Source organism: Haliotis cracherodii, unplaced genomic scaffold, assembly GCF_022045235.1.
Source record: "Haliotis cracherodii isolate W230 unplaced genomic scaffold, xgHalCrac1.p SCAF_13, whole genome shotgun sequence".
Classification (NCBI taxonomy): domain Eukaryota; kingdom Metazoa; phylum Mollusca; class Gastropoda; order Lepetellida; family Haliotidae; genus Haliotis; species Haliotis cracherodii.
Genome location: NW_027266268.1, coordinates 6,595,717 through 6,620,951, shown reverse-complemented (window position 1 = coordinate 6,620,951; position 25,235 = coordinate 6,595,717). Strand labels below are relative to the sequence as shown.

The 25,235-nt window shown below is 41.1% G+C and overlaps 1 protein-coding gene across 2 annotated transcripts in view; it reads left to right on the top strand.

The window, feature by feature from the left end:
- Positions 1–25,235, top strand: part of LOC139459553 (cytosolic phospholipase A2-like) — a 36,846-nt gene that overhangs the window by 2,015 nt on the left and 9,596 nt on the right. Inside the window, exons 2-11 of one of the 2 annotated variants that reach the window (XM_071241095.1) lie at positions 11,733–11,805; positions 13,281–13,305; positions 14,172–14,253; positions 14,675–14,821; positions 15,606–15,721; positions 16,156–16,193; positions 17,649–17,781; positions 18,374–18,510; positions 19,527–19,749; positions 20,951–21,065. In XM_071241095.1, coding sequence (XP_071097196.1) covers positions 11,786–11,805; positions 13,281–13,305; positions 14,172–14,253; positions 14,675–14,821; positions 15,606–15,721; positions 16,156–16,193; positions 17,649–17,781; positions 18,374–18,510; positions 19,527–19,749; positions 20,951–21,065 — 1,036 coding nt within the window. In that variant the 5' untranslated portion in view covers positions 11,733–11,785. Of the gene's footprint in view, positions 1–11,732; positions 11,806–13,280; positions 13,306–14,171; positions 14,254–14,674; positions 14,822–15,605; positions 15,722–16,155; positions 16,194–17,648; positions 17,782–18,373; positions 18,511–19,526; positions 19,750–20,950; positions 21,066–25,235 lie in introns of those variants that run through there. The other variant, XR_011652695.1, reaches the window with a different exon arrangement.

Sequence of the window (25,235 nt, the reverse complement as noted above, 5' to 3'; positions counted from 1 at the left end):
TTGCATACAAGTTCTTTTTTATGAAGACATCGTATGTTGTATTTATGAAATATAACCAAAAGAGGATCCAGGGCCAGTGGTGCAGAAATAGTTTTTCATTTGTTTCACAGAATCTTTGAATCACAGCTCTTAAAATTAGAAATAAGGGGCTCTTATTAGAATAAAATTTTGGTGAAAAAAAAAACAGATGGTAAATTTCGTGGTTTATGCTGACAGCCTGAAATGATACAAATAAGCTTTCAATAAGCACAACTAACCCTTCATAAGTTTTCTAGGGGACGTGGGGTAGCCTAGTGGTTAAAGTGTTCGCTCGTCACACTGAAGACCCTGGGTTGATTCCCCTCATGGGTACAATGTGTGAAGCCCATTTCTTGATAATGCTGGAATATTGCTAAAAGCAGCGTAAAACCATACTCACTCACTCACTTACATATAGTGTGCCAACAATCTTAACAGAATTGCCTGGAATATGGGGTTTCCAGAATAAGGATGTCTCACTGTATCTATGTTGTTTCATAAAAAATGGGTGGGTCGGGTAGCCTAGTGGTTACACAGTGTAGCATTTTCTCCTATTTTGAGCTATCCATATTAGCTCAACATTTTCAGAATATGTATGGGAAGAGAATCGTAGGAAGAATTAGGGAATTTAAAATAGATACATTGCAGTGATTTGATATTTTCAACAGACATTGTCAAAGTTACAGTCCTGTGTGATGGCATGACTGACGCAAAATCACACACAACGACAACAGTATTATTGTCATGATGTTTCTGAATGTCACATTTATGTATAAACCCTTCATAAAATCCTGCGTACTGTTGACAGTGAACACGCCATTTTGTAAAAGCCGGTCACTGGTAGTGATGTCATACGTCAACATTGTTGTACATATTTCGTTATTTCTTTGAGGTGAAGGTCCTTGAATGAGAGTGCACACAATCATTGTACCATGCTGTTTACAGTTTCAGTTATGATGTAGATTTTGCATATCTTTTATACATTTTTTCGCACAATTAATATCACTTTGGATATTTGTCAATGTTCAAAATGATATCATGCGTAAATATAGGCCAAAACATGTATGTACGAACCTTTGATAATCTCCTGTTTGTTTGAACATTGTTTAGATGAGAATTGATCGGTTTATAGCGTCAAATACGATGTTATGTAAATGTAACTGCAGCATATATGTATTTCTTGGGATGTATAATAGTAAATATTATAACCAATGTCCATGAATAGCAGTTTCATTTTATTTTACAACTGAAACTGAATATATTACTTAAACAAAACGGAGTTATGGCCCCTTTTCTTTGTATGTGTGTAACCTCTCTGTCACCTTCTGACGTCATAGAGAAAAATCAGTTTTCATCATTCACGGCATGCTATTTTGGGCATTGAATTATGTTGTTATACATACGCATATAACTCTATTTGATATATAGTTATGTCGTTCAGATATTAGGCAGTATTTTGTTAGCGAAAAGTTTCCGCAAAGCTTCTAAATAAAAAAAATCATCACACAATACTTTTATCGTTGTAAGATAAAAAGCGGAGACATTTACTTTTTTCAACGCAGAATAAATTCTCGAGCAACACTCAGAAGTGTCTCGGCATCCAGAGGGTTAAACAGCGTAACGGTATGTTAGTGAGTTGGCACTGTGAAAACAGCCTATTTCCCAGCTAGCACAAGCAGTACATTGCTATGAAATTTCAATCATGTTTAATGTAATGTTAAAACTCATTTCACCTCACATCATGAACTGAATTTTATGATGGGTCATAGCTGTTAGATTGCATCCTATACAGTTATTGTATTTTTACTTTCTCAGGGATTTTTCTAGACCTGCTCAGAGGCCGAAATTGAGCCCCAAGTCTCCAGCTAATGCCAACAAAGACCTAACTTGGAACAAAACATTTCCCAGTGCATGTTGCAATGTTCCGTATTCGATGTAATAAGTGCCCAGGGCGCTTTCAAACTTAGAAATAGGGGGCTCCTATTAGAATACAATTTTGGTGAAAGAGTTGAAAGATCGTAAATTTTGTGGTTTATTCTGACAGCCTGAAATGATGCCAAAGAAAGGTCTGTGCATATTATACACGACAGACATATTTTTCCAGAATTTAATTAATAGTGCATGTAACACACGAGCACGTATTTTACACGAATAAATAAGTCTTGTGTACATTGATCAATGGGAAGGGTGCTAATTGGGATTATTCACCAGCCAATATATCAGCAAATATCACCGTGGGCGCTTATTAGAGTGGGGCGCTTATTACGTCGAATGTGGTATTAATATATATGACTGATAACTAATTTATGGCTTTGTAGAAATAACCTCTATTCATTTATAACAAGACCAACAATTAGGAACATGTTTTAATGCTGTCATTTCATAGTATTGCATTAAATGCAATATCAAAGTACCTCTGAATTTAAGAATATTTGAACTTTTAAGCCATACCAATTTTTAACAAAAAAAAGTGTTTTTCCCAATTTGCCTGCTTGGAGCACTTGTTTAAGAGTCTTCGATAAGTTTCTGCTTTCTTTCCATGATTAAAGCATAACCTTACGAATAGCTATTTAATTCGGTCATTATATTTGCAAAGTGAAAAAAGAATACAGAATTTAGGCCCCAACCAGGTGACCTTGATATTTATTCACTATGTCTTATCAGAAACTCGACATGTCCCTGGAGGAAGCTATCAACTTGAATGTTATAAAACGATTGCCACCGGAAACTAGTATAAAGTCAAGTCAAGTTGATGACCTTGTTATCCAACAACTAGAAAAATAAACTGAACTGCAAAAGAAACGTCACCCATAGTAACATTGCATGAAAAGTTGTCATTTACATATCTGGGTAATTTTTGTCAAAGTTTCTAAAATTTAACATTATCTTGTCCGGAAAAATGAAATTTGTTGTTAAAAAACCAAAGCAGAAGGCAATAAAACTGACTGCCCAAACGCATCACGGCAACGGCCATACATGGTAACCCGATGTACGTGAGTTCCGTGCAAATTGAAATGCACATGAACAGCAGTGGAGAAGAGTCCTCTTCTCAGACGAGAGCTGTTACTGTATCTCAACAGCAGATGGCAGAGAGAGAGTCTGGCGACGCAGTGGAGAACGTTATTCGGATGCTTGTGTTCTTGAGACTCGTGGGGTGGTCCGAGCATCATGGTGTCCTGGGAGAGGCAATGGTGTCACACCAGCTGGGTACATTGATCAAGTTAAGACCACATGCCATACCTCATTTGGCACGTTGCCGCAACCATGAGTTTCAGCATGATAATTAATGTCCGTGCCCACACTGCAAGAGCATCAAGAGACTTCCTCCAGCAGAATTACATCAGAACCATGCAGTGGCCTGCCCTCAGTCCCGATTTACATCACATTGAGCACCTGTGGGACGAGATTCAAAGACAGCTGAATGACGTCCGACCAAGGCCGACAACTGCAGCTGAACTGCGGCAGGCATTCCTCAGAGTGTGGGCTCAAGTACCTATGGCCTTCATGAACCGCCTCTGTCATTCCATGCATTGACATTGCACGGCAGTCATCAATGCACATGGCGGACACACAAGATACTGACTTGTGATGACATTTTCTCAGAGACTAGCTTTGTGTTTCACTTTAAGAATACTTGACACTTCAATTTCAACCTTGATGATCAGATTTGCCAAGTTTCATCTTCTTAATATGTCTCAAAGTATATTTACACTGTTTGGACACATAAGGTTTCTCATATATCTATCCATGGTGATGTTTCTTTTGCGGTTTAGTATATATGCTGCAGAAAATAATAGCCACCATCATATTTGTTTCTTGTTTGGCAGCAGAGGAAATCAGGGGAGGGTCATCCTCAAATAAAAAAAATATGACAATCTCAAGGGGAGGGAAACCTACGATCTTGGGTTCAAATCTAGGTTTGCCCCGATCATGTTTCTGGGTTTGTCAGCACCATACCCGTGCTCGTGGGTTTCACCGAAGTGGTGACCTGCATCACTTGGGGCTTTCCTCCCATATTAAGCTGACACACCGGGATATAACTGGAATACTGTTAAAAGCAGCGTTGAGCCTCACTCACTCATACACTCACTCACTCACTCACTCCAGCTATATGACAGCACTCTGTAAAAAATCGAACCTGGACCGGACAATCCAGTGATTGACATGAGCATCTATACATGCTATTGGGATACTATGACATGCATCAACCAAGTCAGCAAGCCTAACCATCCGATCCCTTTAGTCGCCTCTTGCGACAAGTATCGGTTGCTGAAGACCAATTCTAAACAAGATCTTCAAAGTTATAAAAAACCTCAGACACCCCAAGCCCCCTTGATAACTTACTGGTCCCTTACATGAATGACCCTTCCATAATTGTTTTCAGAAGTAATTTTACACTTTTTTCTTTTAAATACTGCTTATGATTGAACATTTATTTGTTTTGTTTGTATTTTTATTAAAACGATTTGTTTACAAAATTCACATCAAATCAATACTTAGGCCAGACCCGTTAGTTTTCTAGCATAACAGATTTTCCCCTGATATCAAATAAAGATGAAAAATGATGTATTTTTTAATTTATACAATTCACTGACAACACTAAAATAATGACCGATTTCTCAGTGGTAGGGAAGCAAACTGTTCTGGAATTGTCACTTGCTATCATCAGCTTCATTGGATCACTTCGTCATCCTTCCCAATCTAATCACCTCCCTCCCTCTTCCATTCAACCCATTTGGTCCAAACAATCTGAAATAACAAACAAAAATTGTTCTTGCCTTACATTGGGAAACCTCCAGAAATATTGCCTCCAGCCACCTTGGTTCACAGACCAAGTAAATCTGTGATACTAGAAGTAATGTTGGTCTTGACTAAACTGATAAATTACAACAAGCCTACTTTGATGACATACTGCCTCAACAAATGTAAGTTGGATATTGGTTGGTGATTTATGACCGAGACCAGCAATGTATGCATCATGCAGGGAACTCAGAGTCTAGTTGCAAATTCTAGTAGAATCTACAGAATTAGTCCACACTGGTTTGGTAAAGACCACATTCTCAGAAATTCAAGGTAGGTTTTTAATCTTTTGCTGCAGCATGCATTCTTTTTAAGACATGAGTTGACATGGATTTAAAATTTATTCTTTTCTTCTGCATTTGACATCGCGTTCAATGCCTGGGTATTGACAAAATGGGGACTGGCCCGCCCAGAGTCAGTAAAGTGTGGGGCATGGTATCTCAGTCAACTTGTACCACTAAAACGCCACATGTCCATACTAGTACATATCCATGCACACACCTTCACACAGACCAACACAAAGACTGTTGCTTGTCCAACAGCGGAGAACAGGGTTAGAATTAGTCCAAACAAACCATACAGACTGTTGCTTGTCATCATAGGACCAGGGTTAGAATAGGTCCCCAACATATAGACTGTTGTTTGTCACCATAGGACCAGGGTTAGAATAGGTCCCCAACACATAGACTGTTGTTTGTCACCATAGGACCAGGGTTAGAATCGGTCCCCAACACATAGACTGTTGTTTGTCACCATAGGACCAGGGTTAGAAGAGGTCCCCAACACATAGACTGTTGCTTGTCCTACCATGGGGACCAGGGTTAGAATAGCTCCAGAGCATATAGACTGTTGCTTGTCCCACCATAGTACCAGGGTTAGAATCTGTCCCTAACACACAGGCTGTTGCTCGCCTTCCATGGGTACCAGGGTTAGAATCGGTCCCCTACACACAGGCTCTGTTGCTCGCCTACCATGGGAACCTGGGTTAGAATAAACAGTTGCTGGTCATCAGAGATGGTTTAGGCTGGTTTAGGTGTCACCCTACCACAATGCAATTAGATATTGCTCTTCAGATTAGTTCCTGGTTTGTCTGGCCCAGCAAAGACCATAGAATGATTTATTTTATGGTGTCTGGGCCAGGCTTGGTTATTTACAGACTGATGTGATATAGCTGTGACTGCAGTTTAAGACTAGAAGCTGAAAAATAAGAATTTAATCTGTCTTGTGACAATTGCTATCTGACCATGCAGCTTGATAGGGAACTTCCCTGATTGGAAGATTACCCAATGATTTACTGAAACCCTGGCTCATAAGCGATAAACTGCATGAGAGATGTCACCACTCCCATGACACTGACTGGTAGAATATCACAAGCTTTAACACCACTTTTAACTGAGACAATAACAGCCTGCTGAACGTCTAGGGTGATCACTACATATATAGGGTGATGGATGCTGAGATCTACTCCAGCCAGGATATATCAGTTAATATCTCCCCACCAGCTACATCTCTGCTGTGATGTGGTGAGTACAGTTGTATAGTCATTGGTAGATTTACCCACAGGTTGGTTAGCCATCATGAAAGTAAAGGATATTATATGAGTGTTCATGTCTTACTATGTTTATGACATGTTTATGATTCCAGTATTTTCCTGAGCAAGAGGAAGGGAAATACCGTAATTAGGCACGAGTATTGTAAACATAGTACGACATGAACACGAATATAATGTCATATTTATTACCGAAGAAGATGTCTACATACAGGGATGAATTTTACTGTTTACCTATAAGGACAGCAAGTTGCAACAGCAGTGGAACCACTATTTGTCAAATGACGTCAACAATCTTTGGCTATGACGTCGTTTCTAGTGTTACATCATTCTGACCTAACGTCAAAATAAGATTGAATGACGTCAACCATGCGGTCCAGATGACAGAAACAATACAAGGGCACTAGGGCTGGGACATGTCCAAATTTACTACCTGGGTACCCAACCCCCTATTATCTGACCGTAACCGGGCACCCACTCCAAGTCTCAAGAGTAGAGAACAAAATGTCTGATTGGTAATTGTTTTACTGCACCCCTGGCTAAAACTATTTAGATACATGAGTCAAACAATCAAATCATGTGTTCACTGATGTTGACTGATGTTTTATCTTTACTCAAACAATATGCAAGAGCTATAGTGAGTTTTTGTCATTAAACAATACATCACATGACTAACCACGGGTCCGGGTAGTCCTGTGGGTACCCAGGTCCTACTGAGGACCCATCCGACACGGGTACCCGAGTTACCCGCCCCAGCCCTAAAGGGCACATTTAATTTTTATGAACCCCGATATGTTTGCCCTCGTAGGTAATAAAGCAGATTGCCAATGTCAACATACTTATGCACAGAAGCTAGTGAAGGGGTATAAAGCATAACTATTTACATGCCACGTTGCGATGGTGACTACATAGTACTGTAGTTACACAGCCCACTAAGGCCTGTCATTGTTTCTCAGCTGGGTTACAAGATGTTTGGCCTAACATTCAATGTATGAGGTCGCAAATTTACCCCAAAATTAGTCTAGATTAGTTCAGCTATTAATGAATGAAAAACAAACGAAGGTCACACGATCATAGAAGTAGGATTGCGAAATGATACCAACCAATTGTTTTCAAAAGGCGACATGTCATTGGCTCAAGAACCCATCATTCAATTTTGACTGGACAGTCAATTATTTTTTAGTATCATTTTGCAATCATACAAAAAAATATGTCCAGTCAAAATTGAATGATGGGTCCTTGAGCCGATGACATGTCGCCATTCGAAAACAATTCAGCTTCATTTCTTTCCCACCTTGATTTTGGTATCTGCCAAGAAACCTACCACAAAACACAACTATACCTTCCATAGTAACCCTTTTGAATGTAGAAACCATAGCGCTCACAAACAGGATGCATTGCATATCCACCACAATATAATGCGCAGCATTTTCTTTTCGAATTAGGTTTTCCTCGTTAATATTTGTTTTTGAGATACTGAAATCAAATTGTATCAGTCAGTTAAAATGTGTTCCTGGTGCGGCTGAAGTGCACACTTGGCAAAATATTAATAACACTATCTTGTGGCAATGTTTGTTTCCATGTTATCTGAGGTTCGACACAACCGAAAAATAACTTGGCATACATCCATCGACTGACATGAAGAATGAATAAATCGAAACATATGTGACAAACAACAGGACCAAGCTTTTACTTCAGGACAACCGTAAGTCAAGGTTTGACACATCAAGGTTTGACACATCAAGGTTTGACACATCAAGGTTTGACACATCAAGGTTTGACTGTACATGAGACTAAATACTGTAAATTGTGAAATTAATGTGCCTCCAAAAGAATGCAACCACTGGACCCTAGCCAAAAATGTGACTCAATATGAACGCGACATCCCCTCCTCTCAAGCATCAGTGGATTTCTGTCTGAAGATGTCCTCAGGCAGGTTTAGAATACTCACCTTAATCCAACCTTACATTAATCCAATCACACACCAAATAGAACCGGTTATTAGCGCTGAGTAAAGTACTTCCGCGAAAACAATTCACGCACGCTGGCTCCTGTCGGCCTTTGACGCAGTCGCAAAGAACAAAGGGTGGCATCTGTCTCGACTTGCACGTGTGATCAGTGAAGACATAAGTGAGTAGAACTCTTGTCTTGACCCCAGCAGTGACAATTCACAGGACGTAATTAGTGTTTGAATGACATTGTTTATATACTTCATATACAAGTGCTGCTCAATAAACAGTGGTGTGGAATACATCAGTGTATATCTAAGTTGGTATTTTTGCTGTCCAAAATGTCTTATTGCTGATATATTGCGATGTTTAGAAATGAGAGCAAAGACCACATGCATTTTTCGCATTTAATGCATGCTTGCGTTAAATTCAAGATTTACAGTAACACAATGATGAACATGCGACCGAGCTTACTGCACAGTATCATTCACAGTATCATGCACAGTATCATTCACAGTATCATTCACAGTATCATGCACAGTATCATTCACAGTATCATTCACAGCATCATTCGCAGCATCATTCGCAGCATCATTCGCAGCATCATTCGCAGCATCTTTCGCAGCATCATTCGCAGCATCATTCGCAGCATCATTCACAGTATCATTCAAATTGGGGCATTCAGTAATGGAAAAGATTATTAAATCTCTTTCAAAACCAGTAGGTTTATCTCCATTCTACCATGACAAAATCAAACTCCAACTCTTTGATGATCAGGAAGATATTTAGTGCAGCAGCATGCTAGGGCGAAAGTTTGAGTGGGTTTTCAGTGTGAATTGAGAAAACCCAGATAACAGCTTTTAAACAAAGTATGGCACTGTAAATGCTCAAACATTTAGTTTTTGTCACATTATCATACTTTGCTAGCATGTATGACTTGGCATTGTTTGTTTTTTTATTTTGTTTGTTTGTTTATTGTTTGATGCTGCACTCAGCAATATTCCGCCTATATATGACAACGGTCTGTAAATAATCAAATCTGGACCAGACAACCCAGTGATTGACATCATGAGCATCAATCAACACAATTGGGATACAATGACATACATCAACTAGCTCCGTGAGCCTGACCACCTGATCCTGTTAGTCGCCTCTTACGACAAGCAAAGTCGCCTTTTACAGCAAGCATGGGTTGAAGACCTGTTCTACCCCAGAACTTTATTGGTTGACTTGGCATTGAAATTGGAGAATATTATTATTTAGAAATATTCACTGACTGGGACTGAGAAAGAAATACTTGTATTTAAATATACTGAACCACAAAAGAAACATCACCATATATACATTTATGAGAAACTGTATTTTTCTAAACACTGTAAACATACATTGAGACATATTAAAAAGATAAAACTTTACAAAACTGATCATCAAGGTTGAAATTAAAGTGTCAAATGTTCTTAAAGTGAAACACAACACTAGTCTGAGAAAATGGCATCACAAGTCAGTATCTCGTGTGTCTGCCATGTGCATTGTCGATACATTGAATGGATGAGGTTGATGAAGGCCATAGGCACTTGAGCCCAAACTCCGAAGAACGCCTGCTGCAGTTCAGCTGCAGTTGTCGGCCTGGGTCAGACATCATTAGGCCATCTTTGAATCTCGTCCCACAGGTGGCTCAATGGGATTTAAATCGGGACTGAGGGCAGGCCACTGTATGGTTCTGATGCCATTCTGCTGGAGGGAGTCTCTTGTTGCTCTCGCAGTGTGGGCACGGGCGTTATGCTGAAACTAGTGTTTGCGGCAATGTGCCAAATGAGATATGGCGTGTGGTCTCAAGACTTGATCAATGTACCGAGCTGGTGTGACACCATTGCCTCTCCCTGGACCGATGTTCTGGAAGACCACAGGGCCGACCCTCTGTGCAAGACCAATTCCACCCTACACCATGATGCGGACCACCCCACGAGTCTCTCTCAACAACACAAGCATCCGAATAACGTTCCCCACGGCGTTTCCAGACTCTCTCTCTGCCATCTGCTGTTGAGATACAGTAACTGCTCTCGTCTGAGAAGAGGACTCTTCTCCACTGCTGGTGGCACTAATGCTGGGGCTGTGTTGCCCACTGAAGATGGTCCCGGGGATGACATGGTGTCAGAATGGGTCCTCGGTGTGGCCTGTGACTGTGAAGGTGTCTGCTCGTCAATCGTCGATGCACAGTGTCTGCACTTATGTGTCGCTGGTGTGTCCCTATGGTCTGTTGAGCAGTTTCCACAGCAATAACAAAGAGATCTTGAAGATGCTGTCGCACAATCTGACAATCCTGACGTCGGTTGGTCACCCTTTGTCTTTCACTACGTGGTCTGTCATCAGTAGTGTTGGTGGTCTCATGCAATTGCTGGAGCCTGTATATGGTCCTTACGTGGACTTGAAATACATTGACTACTTGCCGGGCTGTTTGTCTAGCTTGCAATCATCCAAGTGCTTGGTGTCTCTGATTTCTTGTCAATCTTGGCATGTGGTACCACTTCAATAACGAATTAATGTTACACCATCTGGGTGGATTTTTATAGGGCAAGAAATGGGGGAAACATATGTGCATTTCAACTCACGTGCATCGGGTTACCAAGGCCGTTGCCGTGATGCATTTTGGGCAATCGGTTTTATTGTCATCTGCTCTGGTTTTTTATCATCAAATTTCATTTTTCCTGATAAGGTAATGTTAAATTTTAGAAACTCTGACAAAAAAATTACCCAGATATTTAAATGACAACTTTTCATGCAATGTTGATGTTTCTTTTGCAGTTCAGTATATTAGCTGCTGCTATGATCAAAGGTTTCAAGTTTCAATCAGAGGTGATTGACCTATCAGAATTGAATAATGTCCACGTTCATGGCAGAATGCCAGAGAGCTTTCATTTCCACGGTGTCTTTATTCATCTTGTTTTATCAAAATGAGGGCATTATCCTGTATATTACATCACTAATCTGTTACATAAATACTTGACGCATTCACCACCATCAGGATTAGTATGACACAACGCAGTAAACAGCTGTCCATTCAAATTTCTCTCATAAGTGCGAGACATGCACTGAGGTAGACAGAGGAACTATAGAGTAGCAGTCCAAGGGTGTTTATTAAAATAAGAGTGGAGGAATTTACAACCAGAATGGAAGTTTGTGCAACTAGAATGGAGGTATGTGCATCTTGATTGGTGATATGTACAACTAGAATGGTGATATTTTCTACTAGAATGGTGATATGTTCTACTAGAATGGTGATATGTTCTACTAGAATGGTGATATCTTCTACTAGAATGGTGATATGTTCTACTAGAATGGTGATGTGACTGGGTATGCAAGGATGTAGTGACGGTAGAATCCTGAGTTTTCTGATGTGTTTTTTTCCATGATTCCAGTAACATGAAGCAGAGCAGATGACCTCAGACAGACTGTTCTCCAGAACCTCACAATGTCCTTCAAGTCCAACAGGTTTGTACACCACCAGCATCTGCTGGGTCATTCTGGAATATTAGCAGCAGGGATGGGTTTAGGAGGTTTAAAGTGTATCACTATGTTTTGCAAAGCATAATGTATTGTGATACGTATCACGATATATTGTATAATTGTAAATTTTGATTTCCGAAGCAATCTAATACATCAAGGTATGAATTTAAGTTCCTAAATGGAACACTCGTCACGATGTGGCTGAAATATTGCCGATGTGACGTAAAGCATTAACTCACTCACTCACCTAAATGGAACAAAACAAGATTCTGGTACAACATAATGTTTACTCAGTCAATAAATACACAGCCATCTTGGACAGCGAAGGCATTTGGCAAGTATATAACATTAAACACATCATAAAAAAACACTATTTGAAATCATACGATATATCAAGCATGAAAACATAATATATTGTGATACGTATCGTGGAAAAAATTAACCTCAATTTACCGTTATACTGATATACAGTACACCCTTAATTAGCAACTCTTATCTCAGACTCTTAGTCCAAACAATATTGTTTAGCTTTTTACTGATTGTGTGAAAGCAAATTAACTTGGCAATATTAAAATATGTAATTAAAAGAAGTAAAGTTTTAAAGTTTAAAAAACATAAAGTTGTTTGAGTTTGTGTAATTGGAAGTAAACAATTGTATGTTTATTGGGAAGCAAACAATGGTATGTTTGGGTTTTTTTTGTTTTTGTTTTTTGAGTAAACAATGGTATGTTTATTGGGGAGTAAACAATGGTATGTTGTTTTTTTAGTAAACAATGGTATGTTTATTGGGGTGGAAACAATGGTAAGTCAGGTTAAGTCAGAGGCTGTGGACTATTTACAGTAACTAGGATGTGTATTGTCTCACAGAGAAGCATAGTTCTCTATATTATGCAGAGGGCACTGGTGGCCCAGTAGTCTAAAGTGCCGTCATTTGGTGTGTAGAGTTGTCAGAAACCTATGATTATAGATACAAATTCCTGTTCGCCCTGATTATGTTTCTAGGTTTGTCAGCACAATACCCATGCTCGTGGGTGTCACCAAAGTGGTAAATGTCTGAGACCTGCGTCACTTCAGACTGTCTCCCTCAAAGAAACATGAATACCGTACTGTTCAAACCGGTTCGAAGCCAAACTCACTCGCTCAGTAACTGCTAATCAGGTTTTCTTCCCTTTATTACATCTTTATGTTGGCAGAAGCTGTACTATACATTTCACCTTGCATTATTTATATTATTATGTATATTACAGATTTTGGGGGCCTTATTTCTTTGGTCATATTGATCGACAGAAATGGGAGAATGAAAATTGAGTCCACACTGAAGTAATAATGTAGTGCTTTGATCATGCTTTAGGGTATAGATTTGGCACTTGATTAACATGCACAAATCAGTGTCAACTCACTCATTCTCTCTTTCTTCCTCAACAGGGATGTTTAATAAATTGTTTGTTTTCTCATTCCAGGTTTGATCCCTTTAAAGTATTTGAGGTAAGTTCAGAGGTTTCAAACTGTCATTGATTCACCTCTGATTGTAACTGACTCTTAAGTAAGGTTCACTGATCTGCGTAATGTAGTGATAGTTACGTAATGACATGAGCATTGTTTGATTCACCTCCTGAATTTGACTAGTTTGGTACTGTACAATAATAATTCTTTTAGGTCTGTTTGAGGTAAACAATCAATTTGCTGTAGCCATTAATTTATTACATAGAAAATTTTGATATCAAATATATCAACACGAGTTGAAAAAGGCTTGGTGAGATTTTATTAATTTATCATCCAGCATAATTCTTCCAACTTTTTCAGTTTGTAGACAGTACTTAACAGTGTCTTAAGTGTAAAAAGTACTGCTAACAGCTTCAGTAGCAGAGCCATTAGTGATGTCATTTGATTGTGACGTCATGGTAACCAAAGATGTCACAATGGTTTGCAAAGCCTTGTGATGCAATTTCATTGATCTCACACAAGCGATATCTCCTGTGGGAGCCAGTTTTGGATGATAAACATAATTTGTCATTGTGATAATTTTTTATGAAAATATATAGTAAAGAAAATAGTTTGTTATGACCATTAGTATGGTATATATGTGTTTTGCTGTATTTCTGTTAGTTGCTGCTTTGAAATCTTAAAAAATAATAAGAAAGAAGTGTCATGTCAGCTGTGTATTATTTGTGACAAGGTGGAAACAATCAGGGATATATCTGCCAATATGCACATGTCAAGTTCAAGGGAGTGTCATGAAATATGAATTTTCTAGTTTTTGCCTCTGGACTAGTTCAGTGATCATAAAGGATGATATGAAAGTACTGCAGTGATAGTCAATTTCACTTCCACTGGGATGTCTGTGTCGACAGGTTCACCACAAGCCCTGCACCATCCTCGTCATCCAGGTGAACCAGGGATTCAACATCACCAAAGGATGGGCTAAAGATCTTGGTCAGTCACAGTTTGTTGGTTTGTTTTGTTTGATGCCACACTCGGCAATATTCCAGCTATATGATGGGGGTCTGTAAATAATCCAGTTTGGGCCAGACAATCCAGTGATTGACAGCATTAGCATCGATCCACTCAATTTGGATCTGATGACATGCATCAACCAAGTCAGCAAGCCTGACCACCTGATCCCGTTAGTCGCCTCTTTAACACAACAAGCATAGCTGCCTTTTACATCAAGCATAGGTTACTGAAGACCTATTCTACCCCGAGTGAGGCGTCAAACAACAAACAAACAAATAAAATTTGGAAGGGTAAAATCCTGAAATCAATGTCAGTAAGCGTAATACTGAAACCCATTGTATATACATTGTTTGTGAAGTTATTGAAGAACCAAGTATTGAAAGTGTGTCTTCCTCTGCAGTCGACACGCCTGATCCGTATGTCGTCCTGTCAATCAAGACGTCCCCCTCGGGCTGGCAGAAGACTACAGTGAAGGACAACAACGTCAACCCAGTCTGGAATGAAACGTTCACCTTCTTCCTGGACCCCTCGCTGGAGAATGAACTCGGTACGTGTCATTTGTTTGTTTGTTTGTTTAACACCATACTCAGCAGTATTCCAGCTATGTGAGGGCAGTCTGTAAATAATCAAATCTGGACCAGACAATCCAGTGATTGACATCATGATTATCGATTTACACAAATGTCAGATGACATACATCAACAAAGTCAGCAAGCCTGACCACCCCATCCCATTAGTCGTCTCTTACTAGAAGCAGGTTTGTTGAAGACCAATTCCAACCCGGATCGTCATGGGAGTATAAGCATGGGTTGTTTAATACCAATTCTAAACAAAATCTTCTCTAGGGTGTAGTAATTGTAGTAGTGGTACAGTCAATCTAGTTGCCTCTTGGGACAAGCATTGTTTGTTCTTACCCGGAATCCCCATGCACTGGTGGGTGTAGAGTGAACTGGTTAATGCAGATTTCAGTTGTGATTGTATATATTTTTTAACTATTTTGTTGAAGGAATGGCATTTTCTTTGTGATTCAGAATATATACCTGATATTAAATGGACATAAGTAGAATAAAATTACAATTTTTACATGGTTTATTATAGGCATTAGTGAGTGAGTGATTTTGATTTTACGCTGCTTTTAGCAATATTTAGCAATATCACGGCGGGGGACACCAGACATGGGCTTCACACATTGTACCCATGTTGGGAATCGAACCCGGGTCCTCGGCATGACGAGCGAACGCTTTAACCACTAGACTACCCGACCGCACCTATTATAGGTATTATGTTTCCAAGGTGATTGGGTATATATTAATCTTGACCTTCATCTTCAGAAATCAGTTTAATGGATGCCAACTACATGGTAGACGAGCACCTGTGTACCAAGCACCTGCCTCTCAAGCCTCTCCCCCTGGACAAGACTATCAGACACCGAATCAGGTTCAATGACGTAAGTACATGAGTTGTTGATGTGTCATGTCTGGTTCATAGGGGAAAACAGGTTGCAAAATATCAATGTCATCATTACCCTGTGGCAACATATCCGATACTGCCATATATTTAGGATTTCATGGCAGGCAAATTTGGACAAAATCATGTGCAAATTATTCCTGTGAAATGTGTAAAACGGCTGTAAAACGAAAGTGGTTATCGCTCATAGACACTTGAAATTTAATAAAAATAACCAATCAAATTAGATCACCCTTCAGTGTCATGGTAGAATTTAAGTTATTCAACATCTATGTTGTGTGTCTGTGAAATCTAATGTTGTGATGTATGCTGATCTGGCAGTTCATGGCTGTCACCATGGAGGACATGTTTCTTACTATTTATCAGCTAGTCTAAAAATGTCCGCTCATCTCAGTATCTCATCTTGTTCTACAGACATCTGAAGTGGAGATCCAGATGGAGGCCAGTGTGGAGTGAGTATTCAAGGCAGCTGAAAATAAATATTTGTCTTTTTGTTCTTTTCTATTTTTCATTTTTTGAAATTGGTATTTTGGTTCCATAATGTTGTCTTCATAATGAGCTGAATACATTGAATGATGTAGGCCTATTTCCAGGCAAAATCGGTCTCAGCTGTTTAAGTGAGTGAAATAGGCATTCTATAACATGTGGCTGCTTTGAATGCTAGGGCATATTCCTTGGCAACATAGGTCATATTCTCTTGCTTGGTCTTATGGTGAGACGGTTTAGCATCACATTCAAGATTATTTTACTTATAGACTGACGTGCATGCATATGTGTGTGTATGGCTGCTTTACTAGTCTGGTTTTATAGTGCTAGCCCACTGAGATACCATGCCACAGTTTAACATGGATACCCCACACAGACACAGTATACTGACTCCCATCTTCCTGAGGCAAGAGAGTTAACTGACTATAAAAGTCCAGTTTCCACCCTTGCCAAAATAGGCTGGTATTATATGGAGTTACATTTTGGCTGGATTAACGAGTCTATGTATAGTCCAATCAAAATCATGCAACGAAATCGAAATCCGGTTCATAAACTGTCATGTAGATTTCGGTGGATTGCAGGATTTGCAAAGCATGTGCACCGCCAACTCGTTGTCGGCAGATATTTTCCAAATCTTTTCAGGTTTTTAATCAAGAAGCTCACGTGATTTGATGCATTTCGCAATGTAAGCCCCGTTTTATCACTATAGATCTTGATTATCAATCAGATCGTCCTGAATGGGCGCCACCATTTTGTTTGAAGCAAATGCAAGTGATACGAGAGGTGGAATCTGATTGGTCAGTAGGAGAGGCTTAGAAGGGACATAATAGTAATAGCCACTGATGGCGCTACAATCAAGTCCAGGAATTCCGGCCTAGTTCGGCAAGGGTGGAAACTGGACTTTTAAAGTCAGTTTACTCTCTTGCCTCATGAAGATGACTGACTCCGTGCCAACCAGTCTTTGTTTTATGCCCTTAATGCCAAGGACCAGGCAGGGAAACAAGAACCTCCTTTTAATGTTGTTTGGTATGATGCTTTGTCAGGGTGTGATGCCATCAACCACTGGTTTGGCTGATCGAGACTCAATTATTTACAGGCATGTGATATAGCAAGAATATTGATAACTGCAGTGTTATTCTCTGCTTGTTTGTTTGTTGTTTAAGCCACATTAAGCAATATTCCAGCTATATGACAGCCATCTGTCAATAATCAAGTCTGGACCAGACAATCCAGTGATTCACATCATGAGCATCCTTCTACACATTCTGATACGATGACATGCATCAACCAAGACAGCGGGTCTGACAACCCGATCCCGTTTTTCGCTTCTTACATCAAGTATAGTCAGCTCTCAGAATGGGGTGCTGAAGACCTATTCAATCCTGTTATTCACTGACTCACTCTGCCATTCCGTTTTGCAGCTACGACCCCAAGTTGAACTACAGCCTGGCGCTGTGTGATGAGGAGAAACAGTTCATGGAGACAAGGAAGCGGAGGATCTTTGATTCCATGAGGGACAAACTCAAAGAGAACGGACCCCGGAATCTCAGAGAGGTAGGACTCTGATCCATATCCTGTAAAACACGGATGACTTGGGACTGTAGTGTGTCCTGATATCAAGGTACACTTGTCATGACAAAGGACAAGGTAAGGCTCAGGCGTAGTTATCAGCCCTGTGGTACAAGAATGCTTGAATGTTTTGCTGGAACTTGACATTGCCCAAGTAAGTTTTCTAAGGCCAACTACACAATGATAAGAGATTATTCTTCCATGGACTTCTTAGCAAACGGAACTTGGGATTTCTTTTGGCGTATCCCTTGAGAAGGTCAAAGGTCAAGGTCATGAAATAGAAAAATCTCAGACAGTTTGTGGATACACTCTTTCAAAAAGTATTCTTGCTTTTCTCATAAAAATTTGGTCTGTACCTTCTCTAGGATGCCTAGAGCCTCAGCCTGTAAATAATTGAGCTTGAGGTACATGCAGCTTAAGTGGCACTGTGGATTTTGTATTAGTTGGAGGTACATTACAAAGGCACAAAGCTACAAGCCAAAACAAAATAAAAATATCTTTTCATTTGGCATGTGCTTTTTTTGTTTGTCAAGGATAGAAAAATTATCAACGTTTCACTTTGATATTTGTGTCCCAGGTACCCACCATAGCAGTGCTTGGTTCTGGGGGAGGTTTCCGTGCGATGTCCGCAATGTGCGGGGTGATGGGTGCTCTAGTCGACAGCAAGGTGCTTGACATGGTCTCCTACGTCGCAGGCCTCTCTGGATCAGCCTGGTGAGTAATGCATGATAACTAGCATATTACCCTTTACCTCATCCCCTGTTGAGCCATCACCTGTTAATACCGCCAACACATGCTTATCGTAAGAGACGACTAAAGGGATCGGGTGGTCAGGCTCACAGACTTGGTTGATGCATTTTGTTAGTTGGTTGGTTTATGCCACAGTCAGCAGTATTCCAGCTATGTGATGATGAATCATAAATAATCAATTCTGATCCAGTGATTGATATTATGAGCAACAATCCTTGCTGTTGGGAGTGAGTGACTATTGTTTTACACCACTTTTAGCAATATTCCAGCATTATCACGGCGGGGGACACCATAAATGGGCTTCACACGTTGTAACAATGTTGGGAATCGAACCTGTGTCTTCGGCATGACGAGCGAACGCTTTAACCACTAGGCTACCAGACCAACCCCCATGCTGTTGGGGTACCATGACAAGCAATCAACCATGTCACTGACCAGTCGATTCATAAAGTCACCTTTCACAACCAGCAAAAGTTGCTGGGGACCAAAAGGTTGAAGATGAAAGGGGATTTGTGTTGTGTGGTTTTAAAGAATTGCAACATGATAAAAAGAACATGATCAGAGTTGCTTTTAGTATATTAATACATGTTCTCATGATTACTGTGAAGAAACTATACTTATGGATTATTTAGCAGTAAGAGTAAATTCATCCTCTATTATCAAGGGTATTATATCTCCATTCTGTTATGATAAATACCCTGGACGATTTGCAACCATGGCTTTGCTTTAAGCCTGTTACGAGTAGCATGATGCCGAAAGTAGCTGTCCAGGGAAATTACTCTTACAATATTCTTTGAGCAGTTTTAGAACATTGCAATGGAGATAGTGATGTATTTCCCAAAGATGTTGTTGCAAATGGGACCAGGTTGTTTCCCTTAATAAAATGGAGATATTATACACTGGATAAAATAGTGAACGGTGCTGTCCTTTATATACCTGTATCTCCCTGTTAATTTTCTACACGACATCTCTGTTGCCAGGTACATCTCCCAGCTCTACTCCCACCCTGATTGGCCAAGAAAAACACCCAATCAGATGAAAGAGGAACTAAAAGAGAATATCCAGTCGAGTCCGTTCTGGCTGCTCAACCCACAGAGTATGTACCGCTACATCCGACGCATCATGGAAAAGAGACAGCATGGACAGCCTGTGTCATTCACCGACTTCTTCGGCCATCTTGTGGGAGAGACGTTGCTCAAGGGGGTAGGTGCTGCAGTGTGCTTGATGGACAGTAGACTGCCTGAAGCATTGCAAGACTGTAACATTGTGTGACACAGGAACATTGTGTGACTTTGTAAAGCCCCCGTTACACTGTCAAAAACTTTGATAAAAAAACTTGGTCAAAGTCCATTTTGACCAAGGTTCTGACAGTGTAACATGCCGTCAAAATTTTGACAAAGTTTTTTTACAGGACTTTGATGGAATAGAGACCGATCCTATTTCTCGTCAAACTTTGATCAAAGTTTGATGATGTTGATTTAATTTAGCCAATCAGACTGCAAGGAACATTTACCCCTTTTCAACCGGAAGTGCATATAGTCAAGTCAAAATGATTCAACTATTTTGGACTGACAAGATGTTGGAAGAATTAAAAAAGAGCAGCCATTCTCAGAACCAAATATGCCTTTGCCTACCCGATGCCGCCTTCTCAACATGGCAATACACAAAATACATATGGCAACGGCAAACAATTCTTCGTCAGTAGCATCCATCTTGGCAAGATAATTCCCACCAAAACTTTGACGGTCTGTCCAAAACTTTGACGGCCTGTCCAAAACTTTGATGAGTGTAAACAGTCCAACTTGGACCAAGAAAACTTGGTCAAAGATTTCTTTGACCAAGTTTTTTATCAAAGTTTTTGATAGTGTCACGGGAGCTTAATGTTGTGTGACAAACTGTAACATATGTGATACTGTAACATGTGACTTTGTAATGTTGAGTGACAAACTGTTACATTTTGTGACAAACAGTAACATTGTGTGACACTGTAACATTGTTTTTGTAATGTTAAGTGACAAATAGTAACATTGTGTGACCAAATGTTTGACAAACAGTAACATTGTGTGACTCTGTAATGTATGATGGATTACTTGTCTAATATTTTCTAATTGTGTAACTGTGTAACCATATGTTACTCCCTGTAAAATGTAACCCTGTAACAGTAACCCTCTTGCATTATGTAACTCCCTGTAACATTGTGACACTCACTAATATTGTCCTTTCCTGCAACATATGACTCCCTGTAATGTATGTAACTCCTTTGACTGTAGTCTTTCACTACATAACATTGTGTGTTTCCCTGTAACAACTGTTTCTCCCTGTAACATATTTGACTCCCTGTAACATGTTTGACCCCCTGTAATGGGTGTGAGCCCCTGCAATGTGTGTGACTGTCTGTGTACAGAGACTGGACACCAGGTTAACAGACCAACAGCAGAGGCTCCAGTCTGGTGAGATCCCCATGCCCCTCTACACCTGCCTCCATGTCAAGAAGCATGTGTCAGCCATGATCTTCCACGGTAAGACTGTGAGCTAGGTCATGTCAAGAAGCATGTGTCAGCCATAATCTTCCACGGTAAGACCAGCTAGCTCCCAGCCTCTCTATACCTGCCTCCATGTCAAGAAGCATGTGTCAGCCATGATCTTCCACGGTAAGATTGTGAGCTAGGTCCTGTCAAGAAGCATGTGTCAGCCATGATCTTCCACGGTAAGACTGTGAGCTAGGTCCTGTCAAGAAGCATGTGTCGACCATGATCTCCCACGGTGAGACCAGATAGCTCCCTGTCAATGCCTCTTTACACCTGCCTCCATGTCAAGAAGCATGTGTCAGCCATGATCTTCCACGGTAAGACCAGCTAGCTCCCAGCCTCTCTATACCTGCCTCCATGTCAAGAAGCATGTGTCAGCCATGATCTTCCACGGTAAGATTGTGAGCTAGGTCCTGACAAGAAGCATGTGTCAGCCATGATCTTCCACGGTAAGACAGCGAGCTAGGTCCTGACAAGAAGCATGTGTCGGCCATGATCTTCCACGGTAAGACCAGCTAGCTCCCAGCCTCTCTATACCTGCCTCCATGTCAAGAAGCATGTGTCAGCCATGATCTTCCACGGTAAGACCAGCTAGCTCCCAGCCTCTCTATACCTGCCTCCATGTCAAGAAGCATGTGTCAGCCATGATCTTCCACGGTAAGACTGTGAGCTAGGTCCTGACAAGAAGCATGTGTCGGCCATGATCTTCCACGGTAAGACTGTGAGCTAGGTCCCTGTCAAGAAGCATGTGTCAGCCATGATCTTCCACGGTAAGACTGTGAGCTAGGTCCCTGTCAAGAAGCATGTGTCGGCCATGATCTCCCACGGTAAGACTGCAAGCTAGGTCCCTGTCAAGAAGCATGTGTCAGCCATGATCTTCCACGGTAAGACTGCGAGCTAGGTCCTGTCAAGAAGCATGTGTCAGCCATGATCTTCCACGGTAAGACTGTGAGCTAGGTCCTGTCAAGAAGCATGTGTCAGCCATGATCTTCCACGGTAAGACTGTGAGCTAGGTCCTGTCAAGAAGCATGTGTCAGCCATGATCTTCCACGGTAAGACTGTGAGCTAGGTCCTGACAAGAAGCATGTGTCAGCCATGATCTTCCACGGTAAGACTGTGAGCTAGGTCCTGTCAAGAAGCATGTGTCAGCCATGATCTTCCACGGTAAGACTGTGAGCTAGGTCCTGTCAAGAAGCATGTGTCAGCCATGATCTTCCACGGTAAGACTGTGAGCTAGGTCCCTGTCAAGAAGCATGTGTCAGCCATGATCTTCCACGGTAAGACTGTGAGCTAGGTCCTGTCAAGAAGCATGTGTCAGCCATGATCTTCCATGGTAAGACTGTGAGCTAGCTCCCAGCCTCTCTATACCTGCCTCCATGTCAAGAAGCATGTGTCAGCCATGATCTTCCACGGTAAGACTGTGAGCTAGGTCCTGTCAAGTAGGCATGTGTAGGCCATGATCTTCCATGGTAAGACTGTGAGCTAGGTCCTGTCAAGAAGCATGTGTCGGCCATGATCTTCCACGGTAAGACTGTGAGCTAGGTCCTGACAAGAAGCATGAGTCGGCCATGATCTCCCATGGTAAGACTGTGAGCTAGGTCCCTGTCAAGAAGCATGTGTCGGCCATGATCTTCCACAGAAAGCATGTGAGCTAGGTCCTGTCAAGAAGCATGTGTCGGCCATGATCTCCCACGGTAAGACTGTGAGCTAGGTCCCTGTCAAGAAGCATGTGTCGGCCATGATCTTCCACAGAAAGCATGTGAGCTAGGTCCTGTCAAGAAGCATGTATCGTCCATGATCTCCCACGGTAAGACTGCGAGCTAGGTCCTGACAAGAAGCATGTGTCGACCATGATCTTCCACAGTAAGACTGTGAGCTAGGTCCTGTCAAGAAGCATGTGTCGGCCATGATCTTCCACGGTAAGACTGTGAGCTAGGTCCTGACAAGAAGCATGTGTCGGCCATGATCTTCCACAGTAAGACTGTGAGCTAGGTCCTGACAAGAAGCATGTGTCGGCCATGATCTTCCACAGTAAGACTGTGAGCTAGGTCCTGACAAGAAGCATGTGTCAGCCATGATCTTCCACAGTAAGACTGTGAGCTAGGTCCTGACAAGAAGCATGTGTCAGCCATGATCTTCCACAGTAAGACTGTGAGCTAGGTCCTGTCAAGAAGCATGTGTCGGCCATGATCTTCCACAGAAAGCATGTGAGCTAGGTCCTGTCAAGAAGCATGTATCGTCCATGATCTCCCACGGTAAGACTGCGAGCTAGGTCCCCTCAAGAAGCATGTGTCGGCCACGATCTTCCACAGTAAGACTGTGAGCTAGGTCCCTGTCAAGAAGCATGTGTCGGCCACGACCTTCCACAGTAAGACTGTGAGCTAGGTCCCTGTCAAGAAGCATGTGTTGGCCATGATCTTCCACAGTAAGACTGTGAGCTAGGTCATGTCAAGAAGCATGTGTCGGCCATGATCTTCCACAGTAAGACTGTGAGCTAGGTCATGTCAAGAAGCATGTGTCGGCCATGATTTCCACAGTAAGACTGTGAGCTAGGTCATGTCAAGAAGCATGTGTCGGCCATGATCTTCCACGGTAAGACTGTGAGCTAGGTCCTGTCAAGAAGCATGTGTCGGCCATGATCTTCCACAGTAAGACTGTGAGCTAGGTCCCTGTCAAGAAGCATGTGTCGGCCATGATCTTCCACAGTAAGACTGTGAGCTAGGTCATGTCAAGAAGCATGTGTCGGCCATGATTTTCCATCGTAAGACAGCTAGCTCCATGTCAACACCGCGTGGCTCCCAAAGTCACTCTCCTGTTTCACTTGGACTTTGATTATGAGGCTGAGTACTGATGATGTTCATGATGATGTTGGGCTGGTAGGCCAAGCCGAGAACTTAGTGCTTGACTGCTTGTAATTACCTGGATGGGTCGGCTTGTGTCAACGGGATCTTGTGGTCGGTCATATCTTCCGTGAGATCCCAGACTAGAATGAGTTCCTAGGTTGCCACACCCAAAGGGATTTGTTTGTCAGTGTCTAATGTTATGAGGTGATTTCCAAATAGGTAGATTTCCAAGTGCATTAGAAACAAGTTCAGTCCAAAAGCCCTCGAATTGCACCATTTCATAGATAATGCCAGCATTCTTGAATCTGTCCCGTCCAGAAACTTCTTGAATGATCAAGCCTGCCATGGCCATGTATACAACCAAGGGCAGATAACTCCCATACAAAACCATCTTGAAAGCTCTACTCACTATTGGGTGTTGTTCAAATATGGCCACACTTGATGTTTTTTTATCATCAGTTCAGTGATTTGCTGCTTCGGACAATTATTGCAAATATAATAACAAAGGATTCTATCGCCACTAACATTAGGCCTATGTACGCATAACACTGTAATTTGGCTGAATGTGTGTCTCTGTGCATGGATCATTGCTCGCATTCACGGGTTTGCCTGGCTGAGACTCAATTATTACCAGGCCACTGTGGTAGAGCTGGAATATTGCTAAATGTGGCTTACAACAACATTCACTCTCTTATGAGGATTGTCTTTCACAGCTGGAGTACAAGCAGTTGTGTGAGGACATATTTTATACATGAAGTATCAAATTAACACTCATTCTTTGGATGCACAATATTTGAATGCAACAAATCAAGATTCCAATAATTTTTATCAATAAAGTTAACCTTTCCGAGAACTTCATATTTTGTTATCTCCCTTGTCACATCAGGGGAGATAATTTTGATGCCACAATCATACTGAACCAGAGACCTTATACTGAGTGAACATATAGATCAAGCATGTATGGACTTAACTATAGAAATAAGGCCATCTGTAGGCCTCACCTGCTTGTGTTGTATCTATGTATTAGTAGAGTGATGAATGACTAACACCCATGCAGCGATCACAATCTGTTCATTCTAGATTCAGCCTAGTGGCTTTATGTCCTCTGTTCAAATCCCTGTATGGGTATGATGTGTGAAGCCTGATTTTCCTCCCTTATTAAGCAGACACATTGTGATAAGAGAGTAATACTCTTCAAAATGGTGTTAAGATGAAACTCACTTACTCTGAAGGTCGGTTTTGCCTGAGTGAAAGTCATCTGACTTAGGGTGGGCGTGTTTATGTGTTTATATACCTTACAGTTTTTAAAGGAAAAGGA